General features: G+C 45.4%; 1 protein-coding gene across 4 annotated transcripts in view; it reads left to right on the forward strand.

Annotated features, from left to right (window-relative positions):
• The window catches only part of PDZD2 (PDZ domain containing 2), a 339,218-nt gene that overhangs the window by 304,114 nt on the left and 9,801 nt on the right, over positions 1-25,303 (forward strand). For all 4 annotated transcript variants that reach the window (XM_031443609.2, XM_031443618.2, XM_031443633.2 and 1 more), the window contains 9 exons: positions 237-354; positions 1,992-2,124; positions 6,535-6,616; positions 8,081-8,115; positions 8,838-8,994; positions 10,235-11,028; positions 15,105-15,249; positions 17,413-21,475; positions 22,223-22,340. In XM_031443609.2, the coding sequence (XP_031299469.2) occupies positions 237-354; positions 1,992-2,124; positions 6,535-6,616; positions 8,081-8,115; positions 8,838-8,994; positions 10,235-11,028; positions 15,105-15,249; positions 17,413-21,475; positions 22,223-22,340 (5,645 nt within the window). The remainder of the gene's footprint in view (positions 1-236; positions 355-1,991; positions 2,125-6,534; positions 6,617-8,080; positions 8,116-8,837; positions 8,995-10,234; positions 11,029-15,104; positions 15,250-17,412; positions 21,476-22,222; positions 22,341-25,303) is intronic.

Raw genomic sequence — 25,303 nt, forward strand, 5'->3', positions numbered from 1 at the left:
AAAGCAGAGGGTGGGCCACTGACTAGTCCACAGTCCATAGTGAGCCCCTGGTTCTGCCATGGGCTCATTGCATCAACAGAATACGGCCATGTTGACAAAGGCAGAATTTATATTCTGAGTCTCATCCAAAAATAAATGGTTAATGGTCTAAGTATACATTAATGCGGTTTTAAATCACTCACACTGCTTTTCTTTTCTTTTTAAATTTTGTTTTCTTTGACTGATACCTCCCACAGAGCCCAGAGTTGGATTAGGCATTGGAGCCTGCTGCCTGGCCTTAGAAAACAGCCCTCCAGGCATCTACATTCACAGCCTTGCCCCAGGATCCGTGGCCAAGATGGAGAGTAATCTGAGGTTCGTTGTAAACCTGAAAGTATGGGGTTCCATTGTGTTTGCGAATATGTGAATATATACGCATGTAAAATACCTGCCCTATTACATTTCTTTGTGAGGTTCTAAATGTCTGTATTATTTGCAGTAATAGGGCTGGGATTACAATTAAAAGCATCTCCAAAGATGAAAAGCGAATATAAATGAGATCTGATTGAATTCGAGAACTCTCAATGTTGGCTTTCCCTACCTGTTTTGTTCTATTTGGACCCAGAAGTTCAGTTTCAGAAACTTGACACCATACAACTCTAGATAGATAGATATATTTATCCAAATATTTTCTTTCACTTTTATATTCATTTATGTAAAATTCACATGAGATGCTGGGAACTGCTCAAAATGGTTCAGAATCACTGGATACAAGAAGGTCCTGAAATCATGCCCTTGAACAAGAGGCCTTTATTATTAAGTATAATCTCCTGGACCTTTCCTGTTGTTTCATTCCTTTTTGAGTGGTGATGTCTAGATGTTTATTGTCTGAAATCACTGCGTGTCCGATTTCTCAATCCAGCCAGTCGAGTTGAAGCATGGGTATTCTGTTTACACAAGAGAAGTCTAGGTGTTCTATTATATAGTAATTGCAATGGGTCTGTGCCCACCTAAACTTCACAAGAATGTACATGTATTACGCAAAGCTCTCTGTTCAAACAGTATCATCTTTCTCCCTGCTAAGCTTCTTAGTCCTTGAGCAGTTGAGGAATTCTCAAAATGACATTCCTTGAGGTTGCCATTTTGAGGCCTTGTTAATAGATTATATTATGTTTTTAGTTAATCATCAGAGTGAATTTCCAAATGAAAAAAAAAAATTTAGCAAATCATCCAAAGTACATTAAAGAAAATATACTTTTAGAACCCAAGGGAAAAAAATCCTTTAATGACATCCCAAGATGATGTTTCTTTCTTGAATGGTCCCATATGTCTGGAGCCTGCCAAATGAACATTCTTCAAACCCCACATAAAGAGTCTTTGTTCTCTTGTCCTGACTTCTCTCCCTATACTTTCAAGTCAGAATGGGCATCTTGTCCCCAATTTCTCATTTGTTCAAATTTGAAACGTTTTTACAAATTCTTGGATAACCTTTGAGCTTCAGATATTTCCTCCTTAAATTATATTCCAATAATCAATTCAAGATGGTAGGAAAAAAGAAACTGATGGTGGTCAAGGCTCTGTCACTTGATAGTCAGAAGATAGGCAGACCTGAGTTCAACAGTGGGTGACCATTCTGCGCTTGTGGCCTTATTTACATAATGGGAATAATAATAGCTATTCAAAGCATTGTTATGTAAATTTATCCGTATAGTGCCTGGCAGACACGATGTGCTCAGGAAATGGGAGCCTCAGTGTTGTCCTTACTATCAATTTTTTTTTAACTTTACTGCTTCTGAAAATGCAGATAGATATGCATAATGGCCTTTGCCAATTCAAAATCTAATGTGTGTACATGAGTGTATTGCTTTTGTATATGTATGCAGAGATGAAAGCATGTTATTTGCTTGTTCAGAGTATTCAGAAAAGGTTTCATATTATAAACCTCTCCTAGAAGGAAATCCTGTAAAAAGCTACCTGTTACCACAGACTGTTGCTTATGTTGCCCTCTCTAGCCGTGGAGATCAAATCCTGGAAGTGAACTCAGTCAACGTTCGCCATGCTGCTTTAAGCAAAGTCCACGCCATCCTGAGCAAATGCCCCCCAGGACCTGTTCGCCTGGTAATCGGCCGGCACCCTAATCCAAAGGTGAAAAATTTTGTGCTGTTCTGAGTCTGAAGACAGCTATTTGTCTAGTAGCCATGACACATATGTCCTTCTGACAATGCATACACTTTGTGAGACAGTTCACCCAGCTGGGGATGGGAATCAGCCTGTGGTCACACAGTGACCAGGTAACTAATAGGCATGGGAAGTGAATTATATGGATCTGGACTCCTTCATCTTCACACTTGGAAAAATTTGTGAGAAAATGTTGACAGGGGGAGGGTATAGTTCAGTGGTAGAGCACATGCTTAGTATATACACAAGGTCCTGGGTTCGATCCCCATAACTCCATTAAATAAAATAATCAATCGAATTACCTCTCCCCCTCCCCCAAGAAAAGAAAGTGTTGACAATATTATTGGTGAATTTAAAATGTGTGTAAAAGGTGCAGAAGGTAGGAGTGCTGGCTTCTGAGTATCCCCCAGCTGGCTGTTTGATGTCTGGTGAGATTCTTAACCTCTTTGAGGTCCTGCATCAAGAAAACCTAAGGGCGTTGAGCTAGATTATCTGTCCAGACCATCCTTGAACTGAGCAGAATACTCCTTACGAGCCCGCTAGTTTTCCTTCAGCATCAGTATCACACTGTCGACCCATACCGAACTTGCAGGTACATTGCAGACCCTGTGTTGTTGGCCTCTGCTTTACTTGGTCTTTGACACTTATGCAATTGCTTTTAATTTTTTAAACTAACCACAGGACCTTCAGCAAGTTCAACTTAACCCACTTCAAGCACTCTTTTTTTGTTGTTCTTGTTTTTGAGTACTCCATCTTTTCAAATTAGCTTGCCTCTAACATGGTAATCAGGTTGCATTTTATAAAATGTGACCTTTCAGCAACTCAAAATACTCATTAAGAGCATTAGCTCTTCCCACGCCTGTCATATGGCCATCCATATATATGCCAAATACAGCATTATTTGATTATATCCTGAATGGTCACAGGCTGCTGTGCTGGATGGACTTGTGTGCCATTTTAAGAGGGAGAAGTGTGTTCCGGGAGACCTGGTGGGTGCTCCCACACGCCACATCTGAGATTTCTTTAGTGTATTAACTTTATGGGGTCATTTTCATTGTCTCAGTGGTGTTCATTTGTTGTCTGCTTCCCCCACATAAGCGCTATCCAGCCACGACTCCGTGCCTTGATTTGGGAAGGGGATGTCAATCATGGTATTTGGACAGAGGTTGCCATTTAATTGATTCAAACTCAGCCTCACTACTTTTTTCCTTGAGACTGTCTTCTCTTGTCTGCATGCATTCTCAAAACTGTCTTATTTTAAAACTTCTTGGATAAATAGCATTAATAGAAAATCAAGTCCCGCTTCTACCTTTTCCCATTGTTTACTACTTGTCACTGCCCATTTTTCTCCTTTCTGTTCCGTGGCTCCCCTAGAATCTGTTCTACCTTGTTCCCCTACTGACCCCGTGGCCCTCTCTGGGTCACTTTCACACCACGTCGCCTCCCTCCAGGGTCCTCTCTTGGATTCCACCACCCACATGGCCACACTCGGCTCACCTTAGGGAGCAGTCCAACAAGCTGTGGCTGACCCAGCACAGCCCTCTGCAGCGTTACAGAAAATTAAGTTCTCCGTGGTTTGCAGTCTTTGGCCTCAAGACAGGCCTGACATCAAAATCCATTCCAGCCTAACACAGGTCACGATTTGTTCGGAGGTCTGCCTAAGCTCAGCCCAAAGTATCTGCCTAATTTGCCAACACAATCAAACATCAAAATGGCATTTCAGCGCAAAGCATAACAATCTCGATGGACTGGTGGTCTGGGATCTTGTGGAACACGTCGGTGGCTCATGTTTCTAGCGCAGTAAAAGGGTCACCAGGATGGTGTTTGGAGACAGGTCCAGCGAAACCCAATTTTGGTATTTGACTGGATTTCACGTTTCCTCCTAGGTAAACACGGTGTTCTTGGTTGTAACCTCATACGATATTTTCCTTTTGGTCAAGATTCCATTCTACGTTTAATGTATTTCTGTCCCACTTACCCTAGCATTTCATGCCAGTAGTCCATTTTGATACTAAATGTATGTGCTTCCTTAGTTTTCATGTTGTTCCAAGAGAAATACCACAAGGATTTTCTTCTCTTCTGTTTCTCATAATGACTGGAGCGGTGGCTGCCCAATTGGGATATTCAAACCCTGCAGGTCTAGATGAGCTGATTTGGACCTGTTTGGGTAGCAGCCTCTAGCTTATGTTTAAGCAGAAGGAAGTCATAGAGGCCCAGTGTTAATTGGTCCTGGGGCTTCCAGCACGATTAGTTATCCAGGACATCTTTCACTTGTTTCAAGCCCCAACCATTTTTCTCCCACTCAGAAAAACCATCACCAACGTTGAAAGATTTGCAGCCACTGTGCTTAAGCTGGTGTTTTCACTGGCTCATTTATACAAAATGACTCTGCTTTCTGAAGGTATGTGTGGGTGTGTGTGTGGTTGGGGGGGGTGCCCGTGTGCGTGTGTGTACGTATTTTATTTCCTGTGAAGTCTACTAGAAAATATTACCCAAACGCCGTGATGTGATAATGGTTCATCTGTTAGGTTAAAGTGTAATGCTGAATCCTGTGTCGAAATATTAATTTCCTTTTCTAAATTGCTCTGCTTATCCAAACAGTATTTATGCTCAATGTTATTTTAGTACGTGACATTACCATTCTACATTTAAAATATTTTCACCTTTAAAAAAGAAACTATACAAGTCATGTAGTTGTCTTTTAAACTATAGTTCAGCATATGTCAGGCTTTTAAAAAATCTTTCCATGAATGATTACAGTTATGGATAACAACTGATGGGGGTGGGGAATCCATGAATGTACCATCATACCAATAAATACAGAAGGAAAAGAGAGTTATAAAATCACTATTTTGAAATCTTCATCATAATAACTAATTGAGGCAAGAATAACCAATTGATTGAAAATGTATTGGGGAACAGGATAGTGACAGAATCTGAAAGGATCCCCTGACATGACTCGCTGATGACAACACCAACAGTGTGTCCTGAGGAAAGCTCCGGTGAACTCCACCCGAATCAGGTGGTCTAGGTTGTCACCATTTATGAAACATGCTGACTCTGAGTGATACACTGAGAAGGAAACACTTTTTGTAGTTTTTCTGCCCCAAATGCATAATCTAAATTTAAGCATGACAAATGGATTGGCCTGGTTTCTTTCAAATTATCAGTATCATGAAAGATAAAGGCTCAGAATTTTTTGGCTTAAAGGAAACTAAATAGACATAAGAACTAGATCCTGAACTGAATTCTGCATTCTCCACCCTCCCCCCCAACTGCCCGCCTAAAACAGTATTTTTTTCTATAAAGCATTATTATGCAAGAAGGTTGGTGACAGTTCGCTAAAGGTCCACCACAAGATAAGGAGCAGGCACCAGATGTAACTCGGTCACATCACTGCACACTGTTTAGTTCATTTGATATCTTCCCCCTAGCAAAAGACACTGTTGATGAAAGAAACTGAGAGTTGATTTGCATTCTCGAGGAAAATCTCTATCTCATCTCAGGCTGGCCTCAAACTCTCTGTGAATTATTCCCAGTCTACAGACACACTTTGAATAGTGTTTCTGAAGGATGATATTAAGACTGTGATGTATTAGACAGCCATTTGTATCAACTTTAAAGTTCCTGAATTTGATAATAGTAGCAGGGTTAAAGAGAATGTCCTTGTTTTTAGGAAATACATGGTAAAATATTTACAAGTGAAGGGTCGTGATGTCTGCAACTAACTCCCAAATGGTTTATAAATAAAAGTTATAGCTGCGTGTGTGTGTGAAGACAGCATGGGCATAAATGTGGCAGAATATTAAAAAATAGTGAGTCCAGGTGAAGGGTATACTATTCTTGGGCTACTCTTGCAAGTTTCACATAGGTTTGAAATTGTTTAAAGTTCAGGGAAAAAGAATTTAAAGTGAGTGGTCCGGCGAGAGGCAGGTATCAGCCATGTTGTTGGTAACCAGAGCTGGAAGCTTTGCTTCGTGAACTTGGGAAGCAATTGAAGGTCTTGTTTTGAACACGTTGTTTGAAGCAATTTGTAACCCAACCATGCTTCTTTCATTATTATTTTCATTTGGGCGGGGAGGTAATTAGGTTTGTTTGTTTATTTATTTATTCATTTATTTTAATGGAGGTGCTGGGGATTGAACCCAGGACCTCAAACCTGCTAAGCATGCCCTCTACCACTGAGCTATACCCTCCCCCTCCAGCCATACTTCTTACATGCCCTGCATTAGTGCATCAGGGGGTGGTCATAATCTTTGACCCTGCAGTTTTCCTCTGTCTGCGCTCCAACCTCTGACTCTGGTCCTAGCTACTTTTATTGGGGGGAAAAAATAAAGGAATAAAACCATCTAATTTGTGGTTTCTGCTGACAATCAGGTTTCTGAGCAGGAAATGGATGAAGTGATTGCACGCAGCACTTATCAGGAGAGCAAAGAGGCCAATTCCTCTCCTGGCTCAGGTACTGTAATTGCACATCTTCATTCAACATTCAGAAGAGTTTCTCATTAAGTTCCCCACGAGGGCACTCCCCTGCGCAGTATTACTGGAGTCTTGGTAATTATCAGGTTTGGCAGAAGTAGCTGTCAGAGATTCCATGCTTTCTCTTAGCTGCTGATTTTGATTTCTGCAGTTACTGGATGTGCTCTATTAAAGTTCAACCATGCATGCTTCTTATACGGCTTTAAGATACTTTGCCAAAATGAGTTAGCAGCATTTCAGGTGTTTCTGTGCAAACCATCTGAAATGTTCTAGGTGGAAGTGAAGTGCTACCAAAAGACCAGTCGTTCTGGTAGACACAGAGTACAGTCCATCTGAAAACCTGGGATTTCTTTACATGAATTAAAAGTTTCAACTTAAGAAGGGTAACAGAGGCTGCAAAAATCATGATTTTTTTCCCCCACCTTCTTAAGTGGAAAGTTCAGGCAGAGAAGGATTGAGTTAGTAAGAATTTCAGATGAATTTAAAATATGAAACTTTGCATAAAGCTTGCAAAGTAATGTTTCCTGTAGCAAGGAAACCTAGAGGGACTTGGCAAACGTGTCTGAGCTCGAGATATTACTGATGTTAAGATTGATGTTGGGAGGAACCTGAGACATGAGTTACTGGTTGTCAGAGGAAAAGGAAGGCATACAATTTTTTGGCAACCATGAAATCCCCTAATTATTTGCATCCATAATTAATATATTGAAAGTGAGCACAGCCATAATGGGCTCTTTATTCAACCATCTCATTCTCCTGACCTGCCTGAATGCTGTCCTCTCATAATCCCAACATATCCACTCGATCATTTATAAAAGATTTCATTAAGCCATGATCCTCATGCCCAAGAACTTTTTGCTTGTAGAATATAATTTAAAATCTCAATGCTGAGTCTTTTTGTCCTTCAGCTGAAAACTAAAATAGATATTCAGTCCCCTCCTTGGTTTTTTCATGAGTTTTGGAGGTGGTGTTCCTTTGTTTATTCATCCTTCAATCCATTTCCCAAATACCACTGAACACTTCCCAGAGCCTGGTGCTGAGCACTGCGGGGCCAGATCAGTGACAGGTAAAAAGCTGAGGAAAGATGAGGTGCATCCACTTATAATTAAATTGTATTATGCATATGGAGATTGGTGTACAGATAGTATAAAGTACTTTTGAAATTCAGAAGAAGTTTCTTCCAACGGGATCATCATGGAGGCAGCAGCATCTGGGTTAGGTCTTAGCATGAGCAGAATCCAGGGAGGCAGGCTGGGATGGGAATTTGGTACCTGGGTAGACTGCACGCATGCCTGTATCCACGCACGTGGCCCATCGCTGCCTGTCAAGCAAAGAAGGTTTCGTTTAATATGCTTGGCTCCTTTTCCAGTTAAGGATGTAAGCCTCTTTAAAAGGACTTAAGCTTCATTGTTTTGACAACATAGTGTGTTTTTTCCTCCAACAGGTACCCCCTTGAAGAGTCCTTCTCTTGCAAAAAAGGTGAGTCAAGGCACACTGCTCAGCCGGCCCACGACCCAATTCCTGGAGCCCATAAGTCAAACTGCAGGGCCCGGCCTGTATTTCTGTCCGTGACTCATTTTGGCCACTTTACACAGGAAAACAGCAACAGTGCTTATTTGAGAACAAATATACAAATGAGAGTTTCTTTTATTAAATACTCATCCAGGAAAAGAACAGAGCAACAACATTTTAAAAAACTGAGCTATAGTTTGAAAAAGAGCTGCTCCAATATAAAGGGGGCCCCGGGTCAGTTTGGGGGGAACCTGCAACTTGAGGGAGAGTGTTATCTTTCTCAGCTGGCTGTTCCCAGCTCCCAGTGGATCGGAGGACAGGATTCAAACTCTCCTGCTTTTTTGTTTCATCCATCGGCTGAACCAGTGGCTTGGAATTCCATTCTACTTCCTCTCTCTTCCCTCAGTGTTTTTCCTGGGGTGGTTGGTGTATTGCTGCTGTGGCTTTTCTGATCACAGCCAAAAAAAATTTCTTAAAAACATCGTCTGGCAACCATTGCCTTTTAATTCATTCATTGTTTAATTTAGCCATCCTAAAGTAAGTGGAAGTGGGTGTTTACTATCACAGCTGTTTTGAGCGACTATAGGTTGGAACAAAGTGTTCCCGGAAAGGATAGGACATAATTACTGTTTAAAATAATCCGCATCTGACCCACCTTTTTTCTCATCCAACACTGTCGTCTTCAACAGGACTCCCTGACCTCTGACTCTGAGCTCTCTCAGTACTTTGCGCAAGATGTCCCAGGCCTGTTGTCAGACTTCGTGGTGGCCGGCTCTGAGGACGAGGATCCCCCGGGAAGTGGCTGCAGCACCTCCGTGGACGGCAGCCCACTGCCCGGCACCTCCCGTAAGCAAGGACTGTTTTCTGACTCCGGCCACGACGGAGCACATATTACAGTGCTAGGAAGTGGAAAGAGAACTGGGAACCATGCCTCTCACTGAGTAGAAGCCACCTTCCCACCCCAGCTACCTTCAGAGTTTATTCTTGGGAAATCCCGCTGTTAATGACCGGCCCCCCACTTCTGTACCCAGCGTGTTGAAGGAGGCTAAACCCACCTTCCTTTAGATGTTACTTACACAGTGGAGTCTTGAAATTTGTGGCATCAGATTATGGCTGACAACCTGATGGCCTTATATTTTAGGGGAATCCTAGCCAAATTCCTCCCCTCACTGGGCCCTAACTTCATTGTCTTTAGAAGGAAGCAAGTGAAAAAGTCAGAACTTGTAAGAAGCAAATGTTACCAAACGAGTTTTTAAATGAAACCTCATTGATTATTTCTCAGTATAATCTGAAATAATGATCCGACAGACACCAGACTGATCTCCCACTTTGCTGGGTGGTTTCATTTCTAATGGCTGAAGAAGCAAATCCACCCCCGTCTCCGGCAAGGCAGACGGGGACCTTCCCTCTCACTTGGAGCAACTGATGTGCTTCCTCTAGTCTCTGATGGGAGCACTGCAGGGCGGAAGCCCGTGTAATATTTCACTACATTTAACAAGATGCAAAGAGTTTGCAGAGCAGCCCACACTCTCCTTCCCTTCCCAGGTTGGAGTTTATAAATCATGTGTAATCTCAGGCTTCAGTGCCCTGTGCTCTTGGAGCGTATGCATCCATGAATCAAGCCCCCCTTTTGCAGATGAAGGAAGGACCTCAGGTGACAGGAAGGCACAGGCGTGCGGGACTCGGTGGTCCCCGGGCAGCCTCCCACCAAGCAGTTCTCAGCAGCAGCATTCGGTTTGAACCCAGCAATGTGTTAGATGTCATGGATGTTGACAAGTTATCCATTTCTGTCTCTAAGCAGCACACATGTTTAAGTTAAACAATCCAGAGATTGAGGTTAAAAAAAAAAAAAAAAAGGTGAAAACACAAAAGGGAGGCCAGTAGGAAGAAGAGAGGGAAGCTGGCTGTCTGCTCTGTGCTGATCCCCAGAAACCATATCATTCAAGCCTGGTGTCTAGAGGCCAGAAGGTGTGTAGCTGGCATTTGTGAACGTGGAAACGCTCGTGTGTGATGAGAAGGCTTAGATTAAAAACCACGCCAGCCGGAAGCTATTTCATTTGACTTTTCTTTCCCCACCCCCCGCCAGCTCACAAGGAACCAGGAAAAGCCAGGGCCAACAGCCTTGTGTGTCTGGGAAGCCAGCGGACCTCTGGGCTCTTCCACAAGCAGGTGACAATCGCCAGACAAGCCAGCCTCCCTGGGAGCCCACAGGTCCTCCGAAATCCTCTCCTGCGCCAGAGGAGGGTGGGCTGCTTCGAGGATGATGCCAGCGATGAGGAAGAGTTGGATGGCGAGGGGGACTGTATTTCCCTGCCAGGGACCCTCTCCGGTCCCAGCAGGCCTCTGACAGAGGACAACTCTACACATGTCTTGACTGCCTCTTCCAAGGTTGTGGGTATCAACCAAGAGGAACAGCTCCAGAAGCCAGTCAGCAAGGCCTCCTCAGTGCCTCTCCTTGGCAGCTCGCCAGACTTACAGGAGAGCATCCCACGGGGCATGGGGGACACCCTTTCCAACCTGCTGGCCCCTTCAGAGCCCCGCAAGGGCAGTCCTGGCTGCTCGGGAAGGAAGGAGCTGTCAGGATCAAAGAGTTCACCCAAACTGGCGTACAGAGCCGGGGCAGGCACCCCGGGGCTGGCGAGCATGGACAGCCCCAGTTCCCTCAAGCAGCAGCAAGACAACCTGGGGTCCAGGCACAAACCGGTGGCCAGGGTCAGCCCACATCTCAAGAGGCTCGAGACCAAGGCCGGGCCCAGGAGCTCAGAAACAGCACACCTGACCGAGGGAGCCAGCGACCCATGTGGTTCAGACCCGAAAGCCCAGGCCGCTTCCATCAGGGTGAGCGTGACTGGTTATCAGCCAGGCGGAAGCGCGGAGAAGGTAACTGCTCCCTCTCAGTTACTTGGGATCTAAGCGAGTCTTGAATGAGTGAGCATGGAGTGTGTTGTGAAGTGCAGGGTAATCCGCCCGAAAGAAAGGATAATGATTGGAGGGTTACCTTTCAACAGAGTCATTCATTTCAATACACAGACTGCCTGGGAGCCTGCTAACACCTGACCAGGGTGGTGGGGGGAAGTGCCCAGGTGCTGAGTCATAAGATCATGGGGCCTGAAGATACAACCACTCTCTTACCTGTGGTTACGGATGGAAGGGAAGTGCCAGGCCAGTGAAGGAAACCCCTGGGCCTGGTAACAGCTTCTCCACTGACTAGTTGGTGGTCCCGTAGGCAAGTTATTGAATCTTTCTGAACCGCAGTCGTCTGGGCCGTAAAATAGGGATGGTGCTGTCTGCCCTGATCATCTCGCAGAATCCAGATGACCATCAAACATAGGACACAATATACAAAGCTGAGCTTTCCCACCATTTCCAGATACCAGCAGGAAGCTCCAATTACACAAATGTGGTGTTTTGTGATGGCTAAGAACAGCAGTCAGCACCAGACTTGAACAGTTAGCTACAACACAAACATGCTTCAAAATGAAATGTCATAGTAACAAGACAGGTAAACCAGGGTTTAACAAGTGACAGCCACTTGGGAAGTGACTTAATCATTCTTGTTGAATTTCATATTTCATTAAATATTCTTGTACACAATTTCCTGTTTATAGGTTTTAAACAAAACCTCCCTTAAGGGATTATTTCAGTTAAGTATAAATGCTCAACAAGAATAGTTCTGATAAAGAATCCCCAGGTCATTCAAATTCTAATATGCATTGACCAAGGGAAAAGAAAAATAATAATGTTTGTTTGTTTTAACATGTTTATTACAACAGATACAATTCAGTGATTACCTCCAGCGGTCACGGTTCTGACTGATCCTTACTTTTTCAGACATTCTGCCGTGACGATGTATAATTACAGCCACTCACACCCTTGTATCACGCGGAATAGCGGGCACGCATTCACTTAGAAACGTATAATGCGCCACATTAAATGCAAGTCAGTATTACTCTTGTTACTACTACTTGTTTACCAGTATGTTAGAATGGCCCAGAATTATCAATTTGCTCATTTTTTTTAATTTCAATAACCTCCACTTTAGCAAAGAGAAAGAGAAACAAACATTGTTTACAAATCTCCTCAACGTAAATAATTTCACTTAAAGCAAAGAATCTAAGATGACTTTAAGCTATACAGGCAGACCTCGGAGCCACTGCGGGTTCGTTTCCAGACCACCGCAGTAAGGCGAGGGTCACAACAAAGTGAGTCACGTGAATTTTCGGTTTCCCAGGGTATATAGAAGTTATGTTTATACTATACTGTGGTCTATTGTGCAGTAGTGTTGTGTCTTAATAAATAATGTACATACCTTAACTTAAATATATTTTATTGCTAGAAACTGCTAACCACTGGAGCCTCCAGTGAGTCGTAATCTTTTTGCAACAGTAACATCACAAATCACTGATCGTAGATCACCATAAAAATAATAATGAAGAAGTTTGAAATATTGCAAGAAGTGCCAAAATGTGACAGACACAAAATATGACGAAAGTGAGCAAACGCTGTTGGAAGAATGGCACCAACAGACTTGCCTGATGCAAGGTTGTCACAAACCTTCAATTTGAAAAAAAAAAACAAAAAAACAAAAAACAAACCTGCAGTATCTGCAAAGCGCAATAAAATGAGGTGTGCCTGTATTTATAAAGATGGGTTTTCAAGTGGCTTGTATAAACATACATAAAAAGAGAGCCAGAACATATAAAGTCACAATGGCTATTCTAGGCAAAAGGGCTTAAAAAAAATAAACCTTCTAGAAAAAGTAGAAATGCACATCTTTTTTCTTCCTCCTAGAAAAACTGATTACCTCCAACTAGCACATGCGTTTTAGAATGTAATGTTCAGCTAATGGGTAAACCTCTTCCTTTTCAAAGTATCCCAACAAGTTTTGAATAACTGTATAAAGCCAAACCAGGGGGCTTATTCATAATAATTTATATCTATTAAGATAAGAGCTCTTGTAATTGTGAATTAGTATTCCCAGTAAGAACTTGGAGTAGCATTTAAAACTTCTGGACAGAAGAAGTTCAATTTTTCTCCTAAAATTGTTAGTTCCAAGGTTTTATTTATATACATGAAAGACAACAGAATGCATTGCTATAAAGTATTTACCCTCAAATGTTGAAAGCTTAAAAATAAACCCAAAGTTTCTCTTTTGGTAAATGGATAATCTTCTACTGTTTTTATCTAATACTTTTAAAACTTGAGATGAAATTCACATAACATGAAATTAAACATTTTAAAGTGTACAGTTCAGTGGTACTTGCTGCATTCACAACACAGTACAGTCACCTCCTCTATCTCATTCCAAAGTCTCCTGCCGTGTTTTATATATTACCTTTATGCCTTGCCGGTGAATATGAAATTCACTGAGTAAAGCCCTGTGTATATTTCCCTCAGCAGGTAAACTGGCATTTTACTAAATGATTCTTTTTTTTTAATTGAAGTATAGTTGGCTCACTGTATTAATTTCTGGTGTACAGCATAGTGTTTCAGTTATACATATACAAATATTTACATTCCTTTTATTTTTTAACAAGAGGGGCTAAAAGATGCTCTATCCCTTCCACCTCTTTCCTCTGCTGCCACCTTGGGGCCACTTTGTGTCTCCTGCACTCGGGGTAAATTTCAAATAAACCTGATTTAACTTTTTAGCAAGTTTGTTTTAAAAGTTTGTTTTACAGGAGGTATTAGATAGAAGAAAGGAAGATGAAGTACTTGGCACTTGGCTAATGTGAAATTTTGAGATGTTAAATGTTAATTTTATTTCTCCAGATGAGTCCTCTCCCTGACTCCCAAACTGAGGAGCTGGTTTTAGTCTTGGGCAGCACGATGCAATATTGTAACAATAACACCTTACACCTCTGTAGCCTTCTGTATGCTGTGTGTTGTTTTTGTAACTATTATCTCATTTAACCATCTTTTATTTAAAACTCTATGGGTTAGACAGGGCAAGTCTTGCCATCCTCATCTTTTTAAAATTTTTTTTATTATGGTAAAATAATATAAGATTTACCATCTTAACCCTTATAAAGTATACAGTTCAGCAGTATTAATACATCCCTAATGTTGTATAACCATCATCACCATCCATCTCCAGGACTCTTTGTCTTATAAAATGGAAACTCTGTACCTATTAAACAATAACTCCCCACCCCACCACCACACCAACCCCTGGAAACCACCGTTCTATTTTCTGTCTCTTGTGATTTTGATTACTCTGTGTATGTGTACCTCATGCAAGTGGAATCATATAATTGTTTTTTTGTGTGACTGGCTTATGGCACTCAGCATAATGTCCTCAAAGCTCATCCATGGTGTAGCACGTGTCAGAATTTTCTTCCTTTTTAAGGCTGAATAATATTCCATTGTATGTGTATAATACATTTTGCATATTCTCTCATCCATTGATGGATACTTGGGTTGCTTCCACATTTTAGCTATTGTGAATAATGCTGCTATGAACATGGCTGTATGCATATCTCTTTGAAACCCTGCTTTCAATTCTTTCAGTTGTATATCCAGGAGTGGGATTGCTGGATCATGTGGGAGTTCTGTTTTTATTTTTTTGAGGAGCCTCCATACTGTTTTCCATAGTGGCTGCACCATATTACATTCCCACCAGTGGCGCATGGGGTTCTAATTTCTTTACATCCTCACTAACCCTTGTTATTACTGTTTTCTTGATTTAGCCGTCCTAATGGGTGTGAAGTGATATATCATTGTGGGTTTTATTTGCATTTTCCTAATCACCCACATCTTAAAGTGAAGAAGACTGAGGCTGAGAAAGAGGGACAAGACCATGAAATTTCTAGGGGACCTTAAACCCAGAATCTGATCTTGTGGTTTCTAGTCCTGGGCTCTTTAAATTTTCCCAAATCAACTCTTTGCATATGATGTCTTAGGACGCAGAAACCCTGAAAGCCTTTGACAGTGACTCACAGTTGTCCTTCTGCCAGGAATCTCTGGGAAAGCTGCCCGTCGGGGATGGAGGAGTCCCCACCGATGGAGGGCCAGCTGGTGGCCTGCCCCACCCAGATGCTGGCCACCCCACAGAGAACCTGCCTGAAGCTGTGCTAGGGCAGGAGCAACAGCCCAGGACAGGTAAGGTTACTTTATCAATCGTTGCACTTCAGGATGAGAGGGCGGAAGTTACCACAGTAAAAATGTGGAGAATTTTGAGGGGGAGAGAAATCTTACACCGATTCATGATAGTTAAAGCTACTTGCATTTAACACCTTTACTAGATCATTGTGCCTAAACTCACAGTTTTAATTCGACGTCGCGTGCGTACATGTTCAGCCAGTCTTGACCCACTTTGTCACACGTACCTAGTGAATGAGGCACGGATGAAACAGGAGGATTCCCTACCCTTCAGCAACTCAGCACTCTGCTTATGTGAAATCAAATGGAAAATGGCAGGAAAAACCTCCACAGAGGACAAGAGGAAAAATAGTATTTTCTACTTCATGCATCCGCGGAAAATAATAGCCTAGGGGCCTGCTGCAGTCAGCAAGATGCTTCCGGGCGCAGGACTGGCGCTGGCCCTGCAGGCTGTCCTCAGCCCCGGGGTCCTGAACGTCAGCACACCTGTAACCCACTTACAGTTAGGAGGCTGAACCAGACCCTCTGGTCCTTCCCCACTGACGGCATCCGTGTAAAGGCTGCTGAGCTTTCTGCCCCGCGGTGCGCCATCCTCGGGCCAGCTTTCTTCCTGTTATGGGGCATTTGGCGGGTTTACGAGTGAAAGGATATTTTGAAAGGCGACTGCCTCCATGTAATTTCATCTTCTTCTACGTTGTGCACTTTGCGTGAAAGTCAAGCCGCTAACAGCATTTTAGGGTTTGCTCAGCAAGGGGATTGGCCGGAAAAACGGCCTTACAGCCCCTCCTCCTGTCTCACGGCTGCTTTTCCCCGTTATTGACACTGCAGAAGCAGGAAAGTCACGCTGAAGGGAACTCAGGAAGGTTGAGCAGAGAAGGCAGGAGGCCGTGGGTAGGAACTATGTGCCCCCAGCCTTCCTCGGGGACCCGGGGAAGTTATGTCCTGTCTCTGTGGGTGTCTTGATGAGCCAGCCTTGTCGTGGTCTCTGCTCCCTCCCTCTCGTGCTCAGGGTTTAGGTAACTGTGGGCTGTGGCACCAGTGACCACAGACTCTGTGATCCTGGATACGCTGCTTAACCACTCTGTGCCTCGGTTCCCCACTGGTCCAATGCAGAAGGTCACAGTATTGAGAGGAAAATTAAGTGCATGAAAAACTTTTAGCACAGTGCTCAGTCCTAATAATTAGCTCTTAATTGTTGATGTAGGAAATTCAGTGGGGAAAAGGCATAGGCAGCTAGGATGCTTTGCGTAGGAGATGTGGAGTGAATGTAGCATTTGCGGGAGACATACTTCTCAAAGCAAGGGCTTTTGATTTGACTGAGTTTTTTACTCCAACCTCAGACCCAGGGTTCGTAAGAAAATACGAAAATTCTCATGTGCTTTGTTATGTCAGTTTCTCCACCTGTTATAAGATGCCATGTGCCAGAGGTGGACAGATAAACCCAGGGGTATGTAGGCCTTTGGAAGAGGAACCCCCAGGACGGAGTGGCTCTCCGGAACCCAGCTCATGGAATGACTCTGTTTCCCACTATCTCCAGGCAGGCGGCATCTTTCCCTGCGCCTCGGAGAGTCCATGCTCTTTCTTGCTTCTCTGCTTTGATTCCCTTTCCTTCCTCACCTTCCTCCATATCCCTCTGTGGTCATGCTGACCCTCCAGAACCCCACTCAAGTCCCCACCCTTCTGTCACAGCTTCCTGGGGTAATCTGGTCTCCTGGTGGTCCCACTTCCCCGAACCTGGTCTGCAGAATCAGCTGAAGTTAAGGAATCAAACAGAACAGCGGCCTGACCCCTGTGGATTTTGTTGTCAGAGGGCAGATGGCGTACAGAAACCCACGTGAAGAATTTCCAGTGTCCCCCATCCTTAAAAACAACCAAAAGAGAGGAAAAAAAGGGCAAAGGCGAAGGTTCATTCTGCCAGCCCGTCTGGGTTATTCTAGAGCCTCTAAAGCAGGGTGGTATTTGTTCAATGTGAGCACTCTGTAATTTCAGAGACAAAAACAACGAGGCCTACATTTAGGCTGTGGAATGTCTTTCTAAAAAAAACCAAAAAATTGAAACTGTTTTACAATTTTCACTTTTTTAATTGAGTGGTTTTCTATTTTCTTACCTTCCCCCCCTTTGTCCCCCCCACCACTCCAACTTTTGTTTACCTTCTCAACCCAGGACTGGACAGCTTCCCCGGCTCTGTCCCTTCCCCAGTGCAGAAGGACGTGGCTCACCCTGACCCCAGCAAGACCTCAGTGGACACAGGGCAAGCAAGGAGACCTGAGGACCCCAGAGAGTCAGAGTCACCCAGGGTCCCTGCGTCTGAGGATTGCACATCCCCAGGGATGACGGCGGCGGCTTGGCCTGATCTCACCGAGACTAGAGCAGCCCCAGAGGCCAGCTCGCCTGACACCACCAGGAAGGCAGGTGCCCACGGGCGAGCAGGACCCAGAGCCGAGGGGGCATCTCCAGCTAATGCCCAGCTGTCACTGGACCTCCCATCACAGGAGAAGAGACACGGCGCTCCAGGTCAACACAGCAAGGCTGTGCAAACCTTTATCCCTGAAAACTGCCAGGAGTCAGCTCTCCTCCAGGGAACAGACCCTGGGTCTGCGGGGGTACTGCAGGCCAGCCCCTCCCTACCACTGCCCAGTGACAGGGCCCAGGACCAGGATGGGTGCATTGGTGTCTCGGGGCCTGGCTGCCCTGGGGAGCTCCGGGAGAGCCCTGTGACTGACATAGACAGGCTCATCAAGGAGCTGGATGCTTCTGGAGCCAGGCTCCAGTCTCCTGGGAAAGGGGAGCGGCTGAGTCAAGAGGGCACTGCTCTCGGGCAGCAGGCAGCAGGTGCAGGAGGTGGAGGCCCCCAGCAGGCTGAACCAGCCTCAGGAACCCAGACCCCCACCCCCACTCCCAGGAGGGCCTGGGTCTCCAGCCAGGCCCCTCCCCCACAGTGGGCCTCCCAGCCTTCGGTTTTGGACTCCATAAATCCCGACAGACATTTTACTGTGAACAAAAGCTTTCTGAGCAACTACTCTAGAAATCTGAGCAATTTCCACGAAGACAGTACGTCCCTGTCAGGCCTGGGCGACAGCACAGAGCCGTCTCTCTCCTCCATGTACGGAGATGCTGAGGACTCGTCTTCAGACCCCGACTCATTCACCGAAGCCCCACGAGCTCCCACCAGGGATGGCTGGTCCCCTCCTTGTCCTTGTCCTCTGGGGTCTCCTCACCAGGGAGACACGACGGAGTCTGAGGAGGAGCAGGTTGAAATCTGTTCCCCCAGCGCGTCCCCCATTCTGCCCTCAGCTACTGCACTTGCTCCTGCTCAGGCGGCCCCCTGCCCGGCTTCAGCCAGAGTCCTGCCAGTGAAACCCAGCACCCTGAGCCACACGGCAGGAGATGCGTGTGAGGGAGCCTCCTTCGTGCCAGGAGCCTCAGGCCCATCAGCCCCAGGTGCTCCCCAGCCGCTTCCTCTCTCGGATGGCAGCTCCCAGCACCAGGACTCTCCTGCAGACATAAGGACCTCACCCAACCACAGGCCCTCGTGTGAGGAGCAAACCGGGGAAGCCGCCAGTGCTCTCTCCGCAGGGGAAGATGCCTGGCCTTCTCCAGTCACCAGGCCTGTCCCCGACCCCCAGGCCACCCCCAGCTCTCCCAACATGCTGAATGGTTTGGAACGTGACCAGCTAGATGACAAGACCCCATGTAAAGAGCAGAAAACGAATGTTCACCCAAATGAAAATCGGTCCTCCTTCAGGGTGTGTGTCCCTGAGAATGGAGAATCGGTTCTGGCAAAGCTGCACATCTCTGAAAGTCAAGACCTCGATGACTTGCTGCAGAAGCCGAAAACGGTCTCCAGGCGGCCCATCATGGCTTGGTTTAAAGAAATTAATAAAAACAACCAAGGGACACATTCGCAGAGCAAAACCGAAAAGGAGCAATCCACGATGCCAGCCAGAAGTCCGGACCCCAAAAGCCAGGTGCTGAGCTCAAGCCACAAAAAGGGGGTTGCTGTGTCTGACAGCCCTCCTCCGCTGAAGCTGAATCTTGAGAATAAAGACCCACCTAAAAAAAGTTCGGTGGAAACCCTTTTGAGTAACTGTCAGAAGCCCAAATCAGGTCCTAAGCTGAAGAAACTGAGCATCAAAAGCAAAAGCAAAGTCAGTTCTGAGGTCTCAGCTGCTAATACAGGGAAGGCTGGGGGTGCGGAGCACAGGAAGGCCCTTGTTCCACCCCAGACCTCCCACAAGATGCTTTCGAAGGGGATGTCACACCGGTTCCATGCAGCTGAGCATGAGGAACCAGACAGAACTGCCGCAGCTGCCCCCCAGTCTCCCCAGTGTGTGCTGGAGAGCAAGCCGCCCCCGGGGGCCCCGGGCTCCCTGAAGCCCTCGGCGTCCGACACCAGCATTAGGATGTTCATTTCACCCTTGACCTCCCCCAAGACTCTTCCTGAGCAAAGTGCATGCAGTAGGCCCCACCCAGCTGTCCACTCAGAACCTGACCGAGGCTGCCCGGCCACCCTCCGGTCTCCGAAGTGTGGACTGGAGAGTAAGGCTCCCCCTGCAGCCCTGGGGCCGGCGAGTCCCGCGGCACCAAGGAGCAGCGCGTCCATGGGGGCCAGCAAGCTGGAGGTCCCCTCTCCTGGGCAGGGCGAGTGGCCCCTCTCCAGCCAAATGGATTCCGCAGCAAAAGCTGCCCAGTCTGAGGTGAGTGGCGACAAAAGAAGCAGAATAATTGCAGGTGAGCCCCTAGAAAGAACCAATCAGCTGAAAATCATTGAGTTCTCTTCTGAAAGAATGCCAAAGAATGCATGCGGTGACAAGCCAACTGAAAGAGGGTTCTTGGCCCAGAGCAACTGTCAGGAGAAGAGTGAAATCAGCCTCTGTCACCAGTCAGTGGAATCGTCCGCAAACCATCCATCCACACCCGCGTCCTGTGCCTTGCAGGTGGAGCAGGAGACGCAGCGATCTTTCACTGTGGCGAAACTGACCTCCTCCTCCTCCTCCCCACAGCTGCCAACCAGAAGGGCAGATTCCTGCCAGGGCAAGTCATGCCAGATGTCAGACTACCTGGGGATGCCCAGGAATGGTGCGCGAGTGGGCCCGGCGCCCGATGACCATCCCTACTTCACACCACGGCCAGCGACCAGGACCTACTCCATGCCGGCCCAGTTCTCCAGCCATTTTGGCCGGGAGGGCCATGTCCTGCACAGCCCAGGGCGGTCCCCACGGGACAGCCAGATCCCCGTGACCAGCGGGGGCCTCCTCGAGGCCAAGGCGTCCAGAAGCGGTATTCTCGGCCTGGTTAATGGACAGGGCATATACAGTGTAAAGCCCCTGCTGGAGACGTCGAGGAACCTTCCAACAACAGATGAGGGGGATGCCCTTTCAGTGCAGGAAACGAGCTGCCTGCTCACAGACAAAATCAAAGTCACCAGACGACATTACTACTCCGAACAGAACTGGCCCCCCGAATCTACCTCATTTTTCTCTGTGAAGCAGAGGATCAAATCTTTTGAGAACTTGGCCAATTCTGACCGGCCCGCAGCCAAGTCTGGGGCCTCTCCTTTTTTGTCAGTCAGCTCCAAGCCTCCCGTTGGGAGACGGTCATCTGGCAGCGTGGCTTCTGTGAGCCTCGGCCACTCCAGTGATCCAACGGCGAGGTCACTGCGACGCAGCCTGAGTTCCTGTAGTGAAAGTCAAGGTGAAGCTAGCACCCTCATCGCCCCAATGACCAAGTCCCCCTCCAGCATGATGCTGACTGTCTTGCGGCAGAGCCTGGTGGAAGCTGGTAGCAAGATTGCTGATTTGGACCCAAAGAGATCACCTGGTCCTTCAGGAATCCCTGCCCCGACGGTGGCCCCGGCCTCTCCCGCCAAGAGGAACAAGTCCTCGGTGCGTCACACCCAGGCCTCGCTTCTGTCCCGCTCGAAGCTCCAGGAGCTGAGGGCCCTGAGCATGCCTGACCTGGACAAGCTCTGTGGCGAGGACTTTTCGGCTGGGCCGACGGCTGTGGTCTTCAAGACCGAGCTGGAAATTGTCCCCCGGAGGTCGCTTGGCTCCCCTGCTGGAGGCCTCCACGGGTCCGCTGCCCTCTCGTGCCCCGTGAAGGGGGTGGACAGGGTCTGTCCAGGGGGAAGCAGCCCTAAAGCCGCTGAGCCTGGGGCACCCAGTTCATCCCATGATGTGGGTGAGACCACCCAGGATCTGCCTTCTGGAAAAAGCTGGTCAGTTAAGTAAGTATCCAGCCCTCCCCTTTTATTTAAATAAACTTTCTTTTTTATGGACTAGCTTTAGATTTATAGAAAAGTTGCAAAGACAGAGCAGAGTTCCCATTACCCCTCACCCAGCTCCTCGGAATGTTAACATTCTATGGAACCACGGTCCACATGTCAAAAGACGTTAACATTGTGTGACATGATTATTAGCCAAACGACAGCCTTTGTTCTGATTTCACTGAATAAATTCCACTAACGTCCTTTTTGCTATTCCAGCATCCAGTTTTGTTTTTAATATCATTACTGGAAAAACAAAGTGTTTACAGGGAAAAGTGTTGCTCTAAAGAGAGGCTTCTATAGGACATGGTACTCATGCAAAAGTGCCACGAGAGAGATGGCAGGACAGGGAGGATCAGGGTCTCTGAAAGTGACTGGAGTCAAACAGAAGATGTTTTAAAAGATTTCACTGGAGCCTGTAGAATATTTAGTATGTCTGAAGTTTTCTGTTAAACTCCAGCATTGGTCCCCTAACATCTTGGCGGTATCCCAGGATCCATAGGAACTCCCATTTCCATTGGCATGAATGAAATTCCTGTTTAGCATTTGGGATTCTTCAGTTTGAAATGGGAGTTTTGACCAAAAGAAAGCATGAAAATCAGAAAATACTTGCAATATGGTAGAAATCAGATCATTTAAAATGCATCCTACAAAATGGAGAAAGTGCTTTTTTCTTTAACGTTCTTCATATGTATTTATGTCATTTAGTTTGCATCAACTTCTGGTCTCAGCGGAGGATCAGCAAAGACTGCAGTCTGTCTTGTCATCAGTGGGGTCAAAATCTACTGTCCAAACTGTCATTCAGGAAGCGAAAGCACAATCAGAGGTGAGTGAATACAGAAAACACAGCAAGATGAGCCAGCTACCACCTTAGCGCGCGTGTGTGCCTGAGCTCAGAGGGCCCAGGAGAGCGCCCTTCGAGTCCCGTGTTGTGAGTTCTCCAACTCAGTCTGACTTCTGTCTCTGTTGCTTGTAGCTTGCTTTCAGAAGCTAAACCTTGACTTGAATTTTTAGGTGCCAGATTGGTTTTAATTCCCCAGTAGCAACTAGTTACCATCCTCTCCCCCCGTCCCCCCACACCTGGAGTTTGTCTGGAGCGAGTCCTCCAAATAGGATTAGGCATCTTGGAACCACTGGGGAACGATCACAAGTTCCTCTGTCCACCTCAGTGGACACAAACTACCTGTCAAGGGAGCCCCCTGCTGGGGAAATGGGAGTTCACCTCTGCATAGCCCTATGCCAGCCCAGTGAGTAGACATGTCAAAGAAACTTACTAATCATTACAAAGTCTTTTAATAAATCGAATGTGATAATAGACAGTAACAAAAGAAACCATGGGTTCATATCTAGAATACTTCTCTGAAGCACATTGATTTCTCAGAACTATTTATTGGGATCTGAGCCCTAATAAATGTATATTTTTACTTTAGAGAAAAAAGCAAATATGAACAATTTTTTTTTTGAGCTGTAATATACCTGAGTCATTGATAACCACCCGAGAACACTGTTTCAGAAATTTTTATGTTACCCAGAAGGGCCATGATGTTGGCATCTAATGAGTGAGCCGGACAGAGAGGAGATGGGGTGGAATAGAGGAGACCATGTCCTTTCAGCATCCACTCCCTTTGGATTCTCAGCCCCTAGTTTGGTCTGTGCAGTAAGGAAGCGCCTTGAGACATTCGTTTTTAATTTTGTTTAACTGAAGTATAGTCAGTTACAATGTGTCAATTTCTGGTGTACAGCATAATGTCCCAGCCATGCATATGTATACGTATATATTCGTTTTCATTACAGATTACTACAAGATATTGAATATAGTTCCCTGTGCTATACAGAAGAAATTTGTTTCTTATCTATTTTATATATAGTAGTTAATATCTGCAAATCTCAAACTCCCAATTTATCCCTTCCCACCCCCTTTCCCCCCAGTAACCATGTTTGTTTACTATGTCTGAGTCTTCTTCTGTTTTGTAGACAAGTTCATTAGTGTCTTTTTTTTTATTCCACATAAGTGCTATCATGATAGTTTTCTTTTTCTTTTGGGCTTACTTCACTTAGAATGACATTCTCCAGGTCCATCCATGTTGCTGCAAATGGCATTATTCTTTCTTATGGCTGAGTAATATTCCATTGTATAAATATATGCATCTTCTTTATCCAGTCATCTGTCAATGGACATTTAGGTTGTGTCAGTGTCTTGGCTATCATAAATAGTGCACTATGAACATTGGGGCACATGTATCTTTTCAAATTAGAGTTCCCTCCAGATATATGCCTAGGAGTGGGATTGCTGGATCATATGCTAAGTCTATTTTTAATTTTTTGAGGAATCTCCATACTGTTTTCCATAATGGCTGCACGAAACTATATTCCCACTAACAGTGTGGGAGGGTTTCCTTTTCTCCACAGCCTCTCCAGCATTTATTGTTTGTGGACTTTTGAATGATGGTCATTCTGATTGGTATTAGGTGATACCTCAGTGTAGTTCTGATTTGCATTTCTCTTATAATTAGTGATACTGAGCATTTTTTCATGTGCCTATTGGCCATTTGTGTGTGTATTGGCCACTTCTCTTCATTGGTGAATTGCTTGTTTAGACCTTCTGCCCATTTTTGGATTGGGTTTTTTGGTTTTTTTGTTAAGTGGTATGAGCTATTTATATATTCTGGAAATTAAGCCCTTGTCAGTTGTATCATTTGCAAATATTTTCTCCTATTCTGTAGGTTGTCGTTTTGTTTTGCTTATGGTTTCCTTTGCTGTGCAAAAGCTTGTAAGTAAGTTTAACTAGGTCCCATTTGTTTATTTTTGCTTTTATTTCTATTGCCTAGGTGGACTGCCCTAGGTGAACATTGCTAAGATTTATGTCAGAGAATGTTTTGCCTATGTTTTCTTCTAGGAGGTTTATAGTGTTTTGTCCTACATTTAAGTCTTTAAGCCATTTTGAGTTTATTTTTGTGTATGGTGTGAGAGAGTGTTCTAACTTCATTGATTTACATGCTGCTGTCCAGTCTTCCCAACACCACTTACTGAAGAGACTGTCTTTTCTCCATTGTATATTCTCGCCTCCTTTGTTAAAGATTAACTGACAACATATGGCATTTTTTACTTTCAATAAAAGAGTTTAGTCTATCCTTTCCCATCCTCCTTCAACTAGTTACAAAGCATGAAAGTCTTACCCAGGGATTTTGAGTCAAGGTGGCTCGGTGGGCTCACGCTTTGCCAGGCCCTCTTTGCTCCAGACATCTTACAGTGTTAGATGTAAGAAAACCAGAAAGTGTCAGCTAAACTCGTAAGTGAGACACGCACCTGTCAGGGACTGCAAACCAAGCAGAGACTTTTTGTGTGGACAGGGCACTGAGTGCCACCCTAGGGTTTTTCGGGCTTCCCTCACCCCCTCACCCTGGTTCCACATTCACCACCAGCAGGTATTGTGGCTTTGTACTGAAGATGACTCCTACTTCCATCAGAATGCAGCTTTCTTTTCCTTCTTTCCTCATTGCCATCAGTTAATGTCAGAAAGGAGCCGTAAGTAGAGATGTCCTTTCTTTGCCCTCTTCAGAAGTTTCCTGCCTTGCTTTTTTGTAATGAGGATGATCTTAGATGCTGAAAACGGAACTGCACAAGACAACTTCCTGTGGCCTCTGGGGCACTTTGAGATATTAGACAGTCAGGAAACAAGCCCTGGTCTTTGATTTCAATACCCTCCAAACCCTGGAGAGCTCTGGGTGGGTCTGGCTTCCCTGAGGCTGTGCTAAGCCTCTCAGACAGGCAAGACTTGGCCTGGCCGTC

Source organism: Camelus dromedarius, chromosome 3 (genome assembly GCF_036321535.1).
Source record: "Camelus dromedarius isolate mCamDro1 chromosome 3, mCamDro1.pat, whole genome shotgun sequence".
Lineage (NCBI taxonomy): Eukaryota > Metazoa > Chordata > Mammalia > Artiodactyla > Camelidae > Camelus > Camelus dromedarius.